The 13,919-nt window shown below is 38.0% G+C and overlaps 1 protein-coding gene across 1 annotated transcript in view; it reads left to right on the top strand.

The window, feature by feature from the left end:
- nrg2b (neuregulin 2b) overlaps positions 1-12,467 on the top strand; it is a 63,849-nt gene extending 51,382 nt beyond the window's left edge. The window contains exon 12 of the mRNA XM_014198977.2: positions 9,366-12,467. Within this exon, the coding sequence (XP_014054452.1) occupies positions 9,366-9,839 (474 nt within the window). The 3' untranslated portion in view covers positions 9,840-12,467. The remainder of the gene's footprint in view (positions 1-9,365) is intronic.
- The last annotated feature ends 1,452 nt before the right edge of the window (positions 12,468-13,919 follow it).

The following is a 13,919-nucleotide window of genomic DNA, read 5'->3' as shown; positions in this document are numbered from 1 at the left end:
AGTGTATGATGTTGTTAGTTGTAGACTAGAGTAGGTAGTGTATGATGTTGTTAGTTGTAGACTAGAGTAGGTAGTGTATGATGTTGTTGGTTGTAGACTAGAGTAGAGAGTGTATGATGTTGTTAGTTGTAGACTAGAGTAGGTAGTGTATGATGTTGTTAGTTGTAGACTAGAGTAGAGAGTGTATGATGTTGTTAGTTGTAGACTAGAGTAGAGAGTGTATGATGTTGTTAGTTGTAGACTAGAGTAGGTAGTGTATGATGTTGTTAGTTGTAGACTAGAGTAGACAGTGTATGATGTTAGTTCTAGAGTAGAGAGTGTATGATGTTGTTAGTTGTAGACTAGAGTAGAGAGTGTATGATGTTGTAGACTAGAGTAGGTAGTGTATGATGTTGTTAGTTCTAGAGTAAGTAGTGTATGATGTTGTTAGTTGTAGACTAGAGTAGAGAGTGTATGATGTTGTTAGTTGTAGACTAGAGTAGATAGTGTATGATGTTGTTAGTTGTAGACTAGAGTAGGTAGTGTATGATGTTGTTAGTTGTAGACTAGAGTAGGTAGTGTATGATGTTGTTAGTTGTAGACTAGAGTAGAGAGTGTATGATGTTAGTTCTAGAGTAGAGAGTGTATGATGTTGTTAGTTGTAGACTAGAGTAGAGAGTGTATGATGTTGTAGACTAGAGTAGGTAGTGTATGATGTTGTTAGTTGTAGACTAGAGTAGAGAGTGTATGATGTTGTTAGTTCTAGAGTAGTGTAGGTAGTGTATGATGTTGTTAGTTGTAGACTAGAGTAGAGAGTGTATGATGTTGTTAGTTGTAGACTAGTGTAGGTAGTGTATAATGTTGTTAGTTGTAGACTAGAGTAGGTAGTGTATGATGTTGTTAGTTGTAGACTAGTGTAGGTAGTGTATGATGTTGTTAGTTGTAGACTAGAGTAGGTAGTGTATGATGTTGTTAGTTGTAGACTAGAGTAGGTAGTGTATGATGTTGTTGGTTGTAGACTAGAGTAGAGAGTGTATGATGTTGTTAGTTGTAGACTAGAGTAGGTAGTGTATGATGTTGTTTGTTGTAGACTAGAGTAGGTAGTGTATGATGTTGTTAGTTGTAGACTAGAGTAGAGAGTGTATGATGTTGTTAGTTGTAGACTAGAGTAGGTAGTGTATGATGTTGTTAGTTGTAGACTAGAGTAGACAGTGTATGATGTTGTTAGTTGTAGATTAGAGTAGAGAGTGTATGATGTTGTTAGTTGTAGACTAGAGTAGAGAGTGTATGATGTTGTTAGTTGTAGACTAGCGTAGAGAGTGTATGATGTTGTTAGTTGTAGACTAGAGTAGAGTGTTTGATGTTGTTAGTTGTAGACTAGAGTAGGTAGTGTATGATGTTGTTAGTTGTAGACTAGTGTAGGTAGTGTATGATGTTGTTGGTTGTAGACTAGAGTAGAGAGTGTATGATGTTGTTAGTTGTAGACTAGAGTAGAGAGTGTAGGAGGTTGTTAGTTGTAGACTAGAGTAGGTAGTGTATGATGTTGTTAGTTGTAGACTAGAGTAGGTAGTGTATGATGTTGTTAGTTGTAGACTAGAGTAGAGAGTGTATGATGTTGTTAGTTGTAGACTAGAGTAGAGAGTGTATGATGTTAGTTGTAGACTAGCGTAGAGAGTGTATGATGTTGTTAGTTGTAGACTAGAGTAGAGAGTGTTTGATGTTGTTAGTTGTAGACTAGAGTAGGTAGTGTATGATGTTGTTAGTTGTAGACTAGAGTAGAGAGTGTTTGATGTTGTTAGTTGTAGACGAGAGTAGGTAGTGTATGATGTTGTTAGTTGTAGACTAGAGTAGAGAGTGTATGATGTTCTTAGTTCTAGAGTAGTGAGTGTATGATGTTGTTAGTTGTAGACTAGAGTAGGTAGTGTATGATGTTGTTGGTTGTAGACTAGAGTAGAGAGTGTATGATGTTGTTAGTTGTAGACTAGAGTAGAGAGTGTATGATCTTAGTTGTAGACTAGAGTAGGTAGTGTATGATGTTGTTAGTTGTAGACTAGAGTAGGTAGTGTATGATGTTGTTAGTTGTAGACTAGAGTAGGTAGTGTATGATGTTGTTAGTTGTAGACTAGAGTAGAGAGTGTATGATGTTGTTAGTTGTAGACTAGAGTAGAGAGTGTATGATGTTAGTTGTAGACTAGCGTAGAGAGTGTATGATGTTGTTAGTTGTAGACTAGAGTAGAGAGTGTTTGATGTTGTTAGTTGTAGACTAGAGTAGGTAGTGTATGATGTTGTTAGTTGTAGACTAGAGTAGAGAGTGTTTGATGTTGTTAGTTGTAGACGAGAGTAGGTAGTGTATGATGTTGTTAGTTGTAGACTAGAGTAGAGAGTGTATGATGTTGTTAGTTCTAGAGTAGTGAGTGTATGATGTTGTTAGTTGTAGACTAGAGTAGGTAGTGTATGATGTTGTTGGTTGTAGACTAGAGTAGAGAGTGTATGATGTTGTTAGTTGTAGACTAGAGTAGGTAGTGTATGATGTTGTTAGTTGTAGACTAGAGTAGGTAGTGTATGATGTTGTTAGTTGTAGACTAGAGTAGAGAGTGTATGATGTTGTTAGTTGTAGACTAGAGTAGGTAGTGTATAATGTTGTTAGTTGTAGACTAGAGTAGGTAGTGTATGATGTTGTTAGTTGTAGACTAGTGTAGGTAGTGTATGATGTTGTTAGTTGTAGACTAGAGTAGGTAGTGTATGATGTTGTTAGTTGTAGACTAGAGTAGAGAGTGTATGATGTTGTTAGTTGTAGACTAGAGTAGAGAGTGTATGATGTTGTTACTTGTAGACTAAAGTAGAGAGTGTATGATGTTGTTAGTTGTAGACTAGAGTAGAGAGTGTATGATGTTGTTAGTTGTAGACTAGAGTAGGTAGTGTATAATGTTGTTAGTTGTAGACTAGAGTAGGTAGTGTATGATGTTGTTAGTTGTAGACTAGTGTAGGTAGTGTATGATGTTGTTAGTTGTAGACTAGAGTAGAGAGTGTATGATGTTGTTAGTTGTAGACTAGAGTAGAGAGTGTATGATGTTGTTGGTTGTAGACTAGAGTAGAGAGTGTATGATGTTGTTAGTTGTAGACTAGAGTAGGTAGTGTATGATGTTGTTCGTTGTAGACTAGAGTAGGTAGTGTATGATGTTGTTAGTTGTAGACTAGAGTAGGTAGTGTATGATGTTGTTAGTTGTAGACTAGAGTAGGTAGTGTATGATGTTGTTAGTTGTAGACTAGAGTAGGTAGTGTATGATGTTGTTAGTTGTAGACTAGAGTAGAGAGTGTATGATGTTGTTAGTTGTAGACTAGAGTAGAGAGTGTATGATGTTGTTAGTTGTAGAATAGAGTGGAGAGTGTATGATGTTAGTTGTAGACTAGAGTAGAGAGTGTATGATGTTGTTAGTTCTAGAGTAGGTAGTGTATGATGCTGTTGGTTGTAGACTAGAGTAGGTAGTGTATGATGTTAGTTGTCGACTAGAGTAGAGAGTGTATGATGTTGGTTGTAGACTAGAGTACAGAGTGTATGATGTTGTTAGTTGTAGACTAGAGTGGAGAGTGTATGATGTTAGTTGTAGACTAGAGTAGAGAGTGTATGATGTTGTTAGTTGTAGACTAGAGTAGAGTGTATGATGTTGTAGACTAGAGTAGAGAGTGTATGATGTTAGTTGTAGACTAGAGTAGGTAGTGTATGATGTTGTTAGTCGTAGACTAGAGTAGGTAGTGTATGATGTTGTTAGTTGTAGACTAGAGTAGAGAGTGTATGATGTTAGTTGTAGACTAGAGTAGGTAGTGTATGATGTTGTTAGTTGTAGACAAGAGTAGGTAGTGTATGATGTTGTTAGTTGTAGACTAGAGTAGGTAGTGTATGATGTTGTTGGTTGTAGACTAGAGTAGAGAGTGTATGATGTTGTTAGTTGTAGACTAGAGTAGTGAGTGTATGATGTTGTTAGTTGTAGACTAGAGTAGAGAGTGTATGATGTTGTTAGTTGTAGACTAGAGTAGAGAGTGTATGATGTTGTAGACTAGAGTAGAGAGTGTATGATGTTGTTAGTTGTAGACTAGAGTAGAGAGTGTATGATGTTGTTAGTTGTAGACTAGTGTAGGTAGTGTATGATGTTGTTAGTTCTAGAGTAGGTAGTGTATGATGTTGTTGGTTGTAGAGTAGAGTAGAGAGTGTATGATGTTGTTAGTTGTAGACTAGAGTAGAGAGTGTATGATGTTGTTAGTTGTAGACTAGTGTAGGTAGTGTATGATGTTGTTAGTTCTAGAGTAGAGAGTGTATGATGTTGTTGGTTGTAGAGTAGAGTAGAGAGTGTATGATGTTGTTAGTTGTAGACTAGAGTAGAGAGTGTAGGAGGTTGTTAGTTGTAGACTAGAGTAGAGAGTGTATGATGTTGTTAGTTGTAGACTAGAGTAGAGAGTGTATGATGTTGTTAGTTCTAGAGTAGAGAGTGTATGATGTTGTTAGTTGTAGACTAGTGTATGTAGTGTATGATGTTGTTAGTTGTAGACTAGAGTAGAGAGTGTATGATGTTGTTAGTTCTAGAGTAGGTAGTGTATGATGTTGTTAGTTGTAGACTAGAGTAGAGAGTGTATGATGTTGTTAGTTCTAGAGTAGGTAGTGTATGATGTTGTTAGTTGTAGACTAGAGTAGAGAGTGTATGATGTTGTTGGTTGTAGACTAGAGTAGAGAGTGTATGATGTTGTTAGTTGTAGACTAGAGTAGAGTGTGTATGATGTTGTTAGTTGTAGACTAGAGTAGAGAGTGTATGATGTTGTTAGTTGTAGACTAGAGTAGATAATGTATGATGTTGTTAGTTGTAGACTAGAGTAGAGAGTGTATGATGTTGTTAGTTGTAGACTAGAGTAGGTAGTGTATGATGTTGTTAGTTGTTGACTAGAGTAGAGAGTGTATGATGTTGTTAGTTCTAGAGTAGGTAGTGTATGATGTTGTTGGTTGTAGACTAGAGTAGATAGTGTATGATGTTGTTAGTTGTACACTAGAGTAGAGAGTGTATGATGTTGTTAGTTGTAGACTAGAGTAGGTAGTGTATGATGTTGTTAGTTCTAGAGTAGAGAGTGTATGATGTTGTTGGTTGTAGACTCGAGTAGGTAGTGTATGATGCTGGTAGTTGTAGACTAGAGTAGAGAGTGTATGATGTTGTTAGTTGTAGACTAGAGTAGAGAGTGTATGATGTTGTTAGTTGTAGACTAGAGTAGGTAGTGTATGATGTTGTTAGTTGTAGACTAGAGTAGAGAGTGTATGATGTTGTTAGTTGTAGACTACAGTAGAGAGTGTATGATGTTGTTAGTTGTAGACTAGAGTAGAGAGTGTATAATGTTGTTAGTTGTAGACTAGAGTAGAGAGTGTATGATGTTGTTAGTTGTAGACTAGAGTAGAGAGTGTATAATGTTGTTAGTTGTAGACTAGAGTAGAGAGTGTATGATCTTGTTAGTTCTAGAGTAGGTAGTGTATGATGCTGTTGGTTGTAGACTAGAGTAGGTAGTGTATGATGTTGTTAGTTGTAGACTAGAGTAGAGAGTGTATGATGTTGGTTGTAGACTAGAGTAGAGAGTGTATGATGTTGTTAGTTGTAGACTAGAGTGGAGAGTGTATGATGTTAGTTGTAGACTAGAGTAGAGAGTGTATGATGTTGTTAGTCGTAGACTAGAGTAGGTAGTGTATGATGTTAGTTGTAGACTAGAGTAGAGAGTGTATGATGTTAGTTGTAGACTAGAGTAGGTAGTGTATGATGTTGTTAGTTGTAGACAAGAGTAGGTAGTGTATGATGTTGTTAGTTGTAGACTAGAGTAGGTAGTGTATGATGTTGTTAGTTGTAGACTAGAGTAGGTAGTGTATGATGTTGTTGGTTGTAGACTAGAGTAGTGAGTGTATGATGTTGTTAGTTGTAGACTAGAGTAGAGAGTGTATGATGTTGTTAGTTGTAGACTACAGTAGAGAGTGTATGATGTTGTTAGTTGTAGACTAGAGTAGAGAGTGTATGATGTTAGTTGTAGACTAGAGTAGGTAGTGTATGATGTTGTTAGTTGTAGACTAGAGTAGAGAGTGTATGATGTTGTTAGTTGTAGACTAGAGTAGTGAGTGTATGATGTTGTTAGTTGTAGACTAGAGTAGGAAGTGTATGATGTTGTTAGTTGTAGACTAGAGTAGAGAGTGTATGATGTTTTTAGTTGTAGACTAGAGTAGAGAGTGTATGATGTTGTTAGTTGTAGACTAGAGTAGAGAGTGTATGATGTTGTTAGTTGTAGACTAGAGTAGGTAGTGTATGATGTTGTTAGTTGTAGACTAGAGTAGGTAGTGTATGATGTTGTTAGTTGTAGACTAGAGTAGAGAGTGTATGATGTTGTTAGTTGTAGACTAGAGTAGGTAGTGTATGATGTTGTTAGTTGTAGACTAGAGTAGGTAGTGTATGATGTTGTTAGTTGTAGACTAGAGTAGAGAGTGTATGATGTTGTTAGTTCTAGAGTAGGTAGTGTATGATGTTGTTGGTTGTAGACTAGAGTAGAGAGTGTATGATGTTGTTAGTTGTAGACTAGAGTAGGTAGTGTATGATGTTGTTAGTTGTAGACTAGAGTAGAGAGTGTATGATGTTGTTAGTTGTAGACTAGAGTAGGTAGTGTATGATGTTGTTAGTTGTAGACTAGAGTAGAGAGTGTATGATGTTGTAGACTAGAGTAGAGAGTGTATGATGTTGTTAGTTGTAGACTAGAGTAGGTAGTGTATGATGTTGTTAGTTCTAGAGTAGAGAGTGTATGATGTTGTTGGTTGTAGACTAGTGTATGTAGTGTATGATGTTGTTAGTTGTAGACTAGAGTAGAGAGTGTATGATGTTGTAGACTAGAGTAGAGAGTGTATGATGTTGTTAGTTGTAGACTAGAGTAGAGAGTGTATGATGTTGTTAGTTGTAGACTAGAGTAGAGAGTGTATGATGTTGTTAGTTGTAGACTACAGTAGAGAGTGTATGATGTTGTTAGTTGTAGACTAGAGTAGAGAGTGTATGATGTTGTAGACTAGAGTAGAGAGTGTATGATGTTGTTGGTTGTAGACTAGAGTAGGTAGTGTATGATGTTAGTTGTAGACTAGAGTAGGTAGTGTATGATGTTGTTAGTTGTAGACTAGAGTAGAGAGTGTATGATGTTGTTAGTTGTAGACTAGAGTAGAGAGTGTATGATGTTGTTAGTTGTAGACTACAGTAGAGAGTGTATGATGTTGTTAGTTGTAGACTAGAGTAGAGAGTGTATGATATTGTTAGTTGTAGACTACAGTAGAGAGTGTATGATGTTGTTAGTTGTAGACTAGAGTAGAGAGTGTATGATGTTGTTAGTTGTAGACTAGAGTAGAGAGTGTATGATGTTAGTTGTAGACTAGAGTAGGTAGTGTATGATGTTGTTAGTTCTAGAGTAGGTAGTGTATGATGTTGTTGGTTGTAGACTAGAGTAGGTAGTGTATGATGTTGTTAGTTGTAGACTAGAGTAGGTAGTGTATGATGTTGTTAGTTGTAGACTAGAGTAGGTAGTGTATAATGTTGTTAGTTGTAGACTAGAGTAGAGAGTGTATGATGTTGTTAGTTGTAGACTAGAGTAGGTAGTGTATGATGTTGTTAGTTGTAGACTAGAGTAGAGAGTGTATGATGTTGTTAGTTGTAGACTAGAGTAGGTAGTGTATGATGTTGTTAGTTGTAGACTAGAGTAGGTAGTGTATGATGTTGTTAGTTGTAGACTAGAGTAGAGAGTGTATGATGTTGTTAGTTGTAGACTAAAGTAGAGAGTGTATGATGTTGTTAGTTGTAGACTAGAGTAGGTAGTGTATGATGTTGTTAGTTGTAGACTAGAGTAGGTAGTGTATGATGTTGTTAGTTGTAGACTAGAGTAGGTAGTGTATGATGTTGTTAGTTGTAGACTAAAGTAGAGAGTGTATGATGTTGTTAGTTGTAGACTAGAGTAGAGAGTGTATGATGTTGTTAGTTGTAGACTAGAGTAGAGAGTGTATGATGTTGTTAGTTGTAGACTAGAGTAGAGAGTGTATGATGTTGTTAGTTGTAGACTAGAGTAGGTAGTGTATGATGTTGTTAGTTGTAGACTAGAGTAGGTAGTGTATGATGTTGTTAGTTGTAGACTAGAGTAGGTAGTGTATGATGTTGTTAGTTGTAGACTAAAGTAGAGAGTGTATGATGTTGTTAGTTGTAGACTAGAGTAGGTAGTGTATGATGTTGTTAGGTGTAGACTAGAGTAGGTAGTGTATGATGTTGTTAGTTGTAGACTAGAGTAGAGAGTGTATGATGTTGTTAGTTGTAGACTAGAGTAGGTAGTGTATGATGTTGTTAGTTGTAGACTAGAGTAGAGAGTGTATGATGTTGTTAGTTGTAGACTAGAGTAGGTAGTGTATGATGTTAGTTGTAGACTTGAGTAGGTAGTGTATGATGTTGTTAGTTGTAGACTAGAGTAGGTAGTGTATGATGTTGTTAGTTGTAGACTAGAGTAGAGAGTGTATGATGTTGTTAGTTGTAGACTAGAGTAGAGAGTGTATGATGTTGTTAGTTCTAGAGTAGGTAGTGTATGATGTTGTTAGTTGTAGACTAGAGTAGAGAGTGTATGATGTTGTTAGTTGTAGACTACAGTAGAGAGTGTATGATGTTGTTAGTTGTAGACTAGAGTAGAGAGTGTATGATGTTGTTAGTTCTAGAGTAGGTAGTGTATGATGTTGTTAGTTGTAGACTAGAGTAGAGAGTGTATGATGTTGTTAGTTGTACACTAGAGTAGGTAGTGTATGATGTTGTTAGTTGTAGACTAGAGTAGAGAGTGTATGATGTTAGTTGTAGACTAGAGTAGAGAGTGTATGATGTTGTTAGTTGTAGACTAGAGTAGAGAGTGTATGATGTTGTTGGTTGTAGAGTAGAGTAGTGAGTGTATGATGTTGTTAGTTGTAGACTAGAGTAGAGAGTGTATGATGTTGTTAGTTGTAGACTAGAGTAGAGAGTGTATGATGTTGTTAGTTGTAGACTAGAGTAGAGAGTGTATGATGTTGTTAGTTGTAGACTAGAGTAGAGAGTGTATGATGTTGTTAGTTGTAGACTAGAGTAGGTAGTGTATGATGTTGTTAGTTGTAGACTAGAGTAGGTAGTGTATGATGTTGTTAGTTGTAGACTAGTGTAGGTAGTGTATGATGTTGTTAGTTGTAGACTAGAGTAGGTAGTGTATGATGTTGTTAGTTGTAGACTAGAGTAGAGAGTGTATGATGTTGTTAGTTGTAGACTAGAGTAGAGAGTGTATGATGTTGTTAGTTGTAGACTAGAGTATCTCGTGTGTGACGTTTTATGCTTCTGTCCCTGCAGGATGGACGGTTGTACCGGCAGCCCCGTCGTCCACGCCAACCCTACCTGACAGAGAGCACGGGCAGCCTTCCATCCAGCCCCTATCATCTCCCTGACGACGAGGCCTACGAGACCACGCAGGAGTACGCCTCCTCCCGTGAACCAATCAGGAGCCGCCGGCGCCCACGTCGGAACCGCCTCAATGGACATGTCTCCCAGCGTGCAATGGGCCTACGGGACAACAGCTCTCAGAGCTTCAGCCAATCAGAGGAGGAGGAGGAGGAAGAGGAGGGGCAAGGAGAGAGCACTCCTTTCCTCAGTATGCAGAACATGAACATGGAGCCGTGCGAACGTGGGTACCGATCATCTACTGCCCCTGCCCCGACCGCCGACATACGGACTCACCGGGCGCAGGGGCGGCCAAGCACCCGCAGCAACGGACACAGTAAAAGCTCCCAGTCGCGCTCCTCCAAAAATGACAACGCACCCCTTTAAGACCCGCCCGCCTTGACCACTGACCTCTAACCCTTGACCCCGACCCCCCTGACCCACCTAAAGACAACAGTGGAGTAGAGACCTGCACCTAGGAGAAATATTTTTATTTTGTATAACAGACAGATATTCTAAATAAATGAAATATTTATTTTCATTTCAGCAAAAATTGTCTACTAGCTAACAGCAAAGACTTTTTTTATAGGGAAAAATATTTATATGTAAAGTTTTTGATTTACAGCGTTATGAGAGAAAAAAATGATTACGTGCCAATTTTTTCACGAGTTAGATAATAGAATAATATTGTGGTGCCTTTTGCTGTGTGCTGAAGCCAGAGGTACAGTTGAGTTTTTGTAGCCTTTCTAATACAGACTCCTCATTTTATAGACCTCTTTACTTTGACTTCCTCTGATTTAGGATCTCCCTGTTTGAACTGTGATATGATTCTGGCATCATGCAATATGAATCACCCCTGTGTAACGGTGTATGTTTACATGAGTATGATCCACACGCAGATGTTTTTTCACGGGGGACATTTATCACAGACGCAACTGGATGTGGTGTCCTGTCCTGGTACAGGAAGTGAAGCGCTAGTTTTTGATGAGTTGCTCCAACAAACTCACATCAGTCATTCATGTCATCATCCGTCCGCCTGTCATTGTATGTGTATTGTTTCAGAGGAATGCAGGTGATCCAAGGTACCTGCACAGGTGTTCAGGGTTTCTACATGGGAATGAGTGTAGGTGACGGTTGTGGTGTGTGTGTGCGTGTGCGTATGCATGCGTGTGTGTACGCACTCCATGATGAGTTGTAGTCTGGTCAGAGCAAGGGAGACATGAGTGTCCATTCAGCTATGAGGGTGTAGTCACTGTTAAACTGACATACTCAACCGGCCAATCGTCATGCTGCCAGAAGCTCCATTGCACTGTAAAACCTCCATCCATGAGCATTCATTGGCCAGGGAGCTGCCAATCCTACCAATCCAGTCAATCCAGCCTGATTCTGGCCTACATGGACTGCCCTCCCCCATTCCTATGCCAGCAGCTTAACTAAAGCCGCACTGTGTCTCAGGACTTTCACATCCCATCAAGAAAAAGACTCCATTTCCCAAGAGCCACCATGGTCCATAGGCCAGATCCATTATGTCCCTCTTCCTTGTCTGTTTTCATCTGTGATATAGTATGGAGCTATGGAAACTCTTGAAACTTGAAAAAAAAGTGGGTTTTAAAAATGCCAAAATATGCTGATATGGAGTTCATGTTGAGGCTCTTGGATGATTGTTCTATGACAGTGTAATGACACAGGTTTGTTCTGTGATGATGATGATGATGATGATGACGGCATTGGCTCGTAGTGATGATGGCACTGGTTTGCTGTGTGCTGTGACAAGTGACACAGGTTAATTTTAAAGTCTTTCCTACGTTGGCTGACTCACTGCAGTGTGTTTGAGTCTGTTCGGTTTGTCTTTTTTTAATCATAGCCAACAGATGGTATTGTATTATCGATTATTGCATCCTTTTTTGCATTCCTATACCTTTATTATTAACACAAGTATACCTTGCTTGGTCATATTGACTGAATGATCTGATATGTGTCTGTCTCTGTCTGACCCCGCCCTCTTGACAATGACAACATAGAGTATGACATAACCTATTATCATGGGATATGTTAGATTTACACATTACAACAGCTTGTCCACTCCGCTATGGGTTACAGGCATTCCTCAGAAAGGGTCCACCTCAGAAATACCATGAGATTAACTGGACAGAGAGCGTCCGGCTCCTCAACCTAAAAGAAAAAGGGTATTGTGTAAAATACATGAATCCCCATGAGTTGGTTTTAAATGAACATTTTAATTTGCCCCTTTACCAGTAGAGTCTCACAGGAGATGCATGTATCACAAAAAAATGTTATAATAAGTACCATATAAAAAATGACAACCAACTCCTTTGATGAATTCAGAGGATTATTGTGGAATATCATTTAGAGATATACATGTTATTTTCATGGCCCAAAGTTCTGGCTAGTTTGTCTTAGTATCACTGTATTCAATCTGGGATTTGCAATGTGGGATACTGCCAGTGAGGTAGTGTGCTTCTAGTGGTAGTTCAAATGTAAAATCCCCCCTTACCTCCTTCCCTTGCAATCAATCCTTCCTACCTTCCACATTTACTCACACACACACACACACACACACACACACACACACACACACACACACACACACACACACACACACACACACACACACACACACACACACACACACACACACACACACACACACACACACACACACACACACACACCCTTCAACACGTCACATACACACAATGTTTGTTTTTACAGCAGTTGTCCTCATCTCCTTTACGCCCCCTCTCCCTCTCTTCTCCCCCCGCCCCCCTGCATGTCCTAGTGGTCCAGGTAGTTGGGTGCATGGGAAAAGAAGCAAGCAAATCGTTTTCCACTCAGTGAAAAGTGTCTTCATTTTAACATTCAGCAATAAATCCCCTTTTCTCATGTCTCCATTCTTGGAATATGCTATACGTTTTTTGCAAGTTTTATCAAAACATACTTGTAAAAAGGAAAAAGAACAATCCAAACCACCTCTTCATATGAAAATAAATCTTTATTCCTACCATTTTGAAAGTGTTGTCATTCTCTGTCACAAAGAAGAGGCCTCCTCCTTCATGACCCTCAAGGTGTAGGGGGGATTCTCAATCTTACGTCAGAAGCTATTTTTACCTGCCAGTTGATGACTGTCTATCAACCTGTAATAATTATTCTGCTTTATGCTGATCTCATTCATCTGTGTGACAGGTAAGGGTAAAACCAGAAAAATAGACCTTGAAAGCTTCTAGCCACTAGGTGGCAATATTTTAATGTCTTATCTCTTCCTTTTTAGATGCATATTTTCTACCCCAGCAAAGTATATTGCATCCTCACAAGTAACCAGTTTCCCTTTTATAGATCAAACAGGTTTTCCCACAAAATGATTTCCTTCCTTAGTGTGGTTATTCTCTGATTACAGATAGGTATGATTTTTATTGCCTGGAATATTGCTGGCATGATTCATCTGATCTACCATTCTACTAGGCTAAACTATTACTTAGATGGTCGTCTTTATTTGATGCAGTGGTGAAAAAAGTACCCAATTGTCATACTTAAGTAAAAGTAAAGATACCTTAATAGAAAAAGACCCAAGTAAAAGTCACCCAGTAAAATACTTCTTGAGTAAAAGTCTAAAAGTATTTGGTTTTAAATATACTTAAGTATCAAAAATATATGCAATTGCCAAAATATACTTAAGAATCAAAAGTAAAAGTATAAATCATTTCAAATTCCTTATATTAAGCAAACCAGATGGCACAGTTTTCTTTTTTTATTTATTTTTATTTATGGATAGCCAGGGGCACATTCCAACGCTCAAACATCATTTACAAACTAAGCATTTGTGTTTAGTGAGTCTGCCAGATCAGAGGCAGTAGGGATGACCAGGGATGTTCTCTTGATAAGAGCGTGAATTGGACCATTGTCCTGTCCTGCTAAGCATTAAAAAGTATTATTGAGTGTCAGGGAAAATGTATGGAGTAAAATGTACATTATTTTCTTTACGAATGTAGTGTAGGAAAAGATAAAGTAACCCTTCAACCCATCTGAGAAGTGTGTCTGAGTTTGGGCATGAGATCACCACCATAATGTCTCCTAATTATGCCCTTCATTTATCTATTTGATGCTTGTCATGAAATCAGAGGTGTAAAGTACTTAAGTAAAAATACTTTAAAGTACTACTTAGGTAGTATTACTTTATCTTTTCCTACACTACATTCGTAAAGAAAATAATGTACATTTTACTCCATACATTTTCCCTGACACTCAATAATATACTGCTCAAAAAAATAAAGGGAACACTTAAACAACACATCCTAGATCTGAATGAAAGAAATAATCTTATTAAGTACTTTTTTCTTTACATAGTTGAATGTGCTGACTACAAAATCACACAAAAATAATCAATGGAAATCCAATTTATCAACCCGTGGAGGTCTGGATTTGGAGTCACACTCAAAATTAAAGTGGAAA

This window comes from Salmo salar, chromosome ssa05 (genome assembly GCF_905237065.1).
Source record: "Salmo salar chromosome ssa05, Ssal_v3.1, whole genome shotgun sequence".
Classification (NCBI taxonomy): domain Eukaryota; kingdom Metazoa; phylum Chordata; class Actinopteri; order Salmoniformes; family Salmonidae; genus Salmo; species Salmo salar.
Note: the sequence above shows the minus strand (reverse complement) of the source record. Positions and strands in the feature narration are given on the sequence as shown.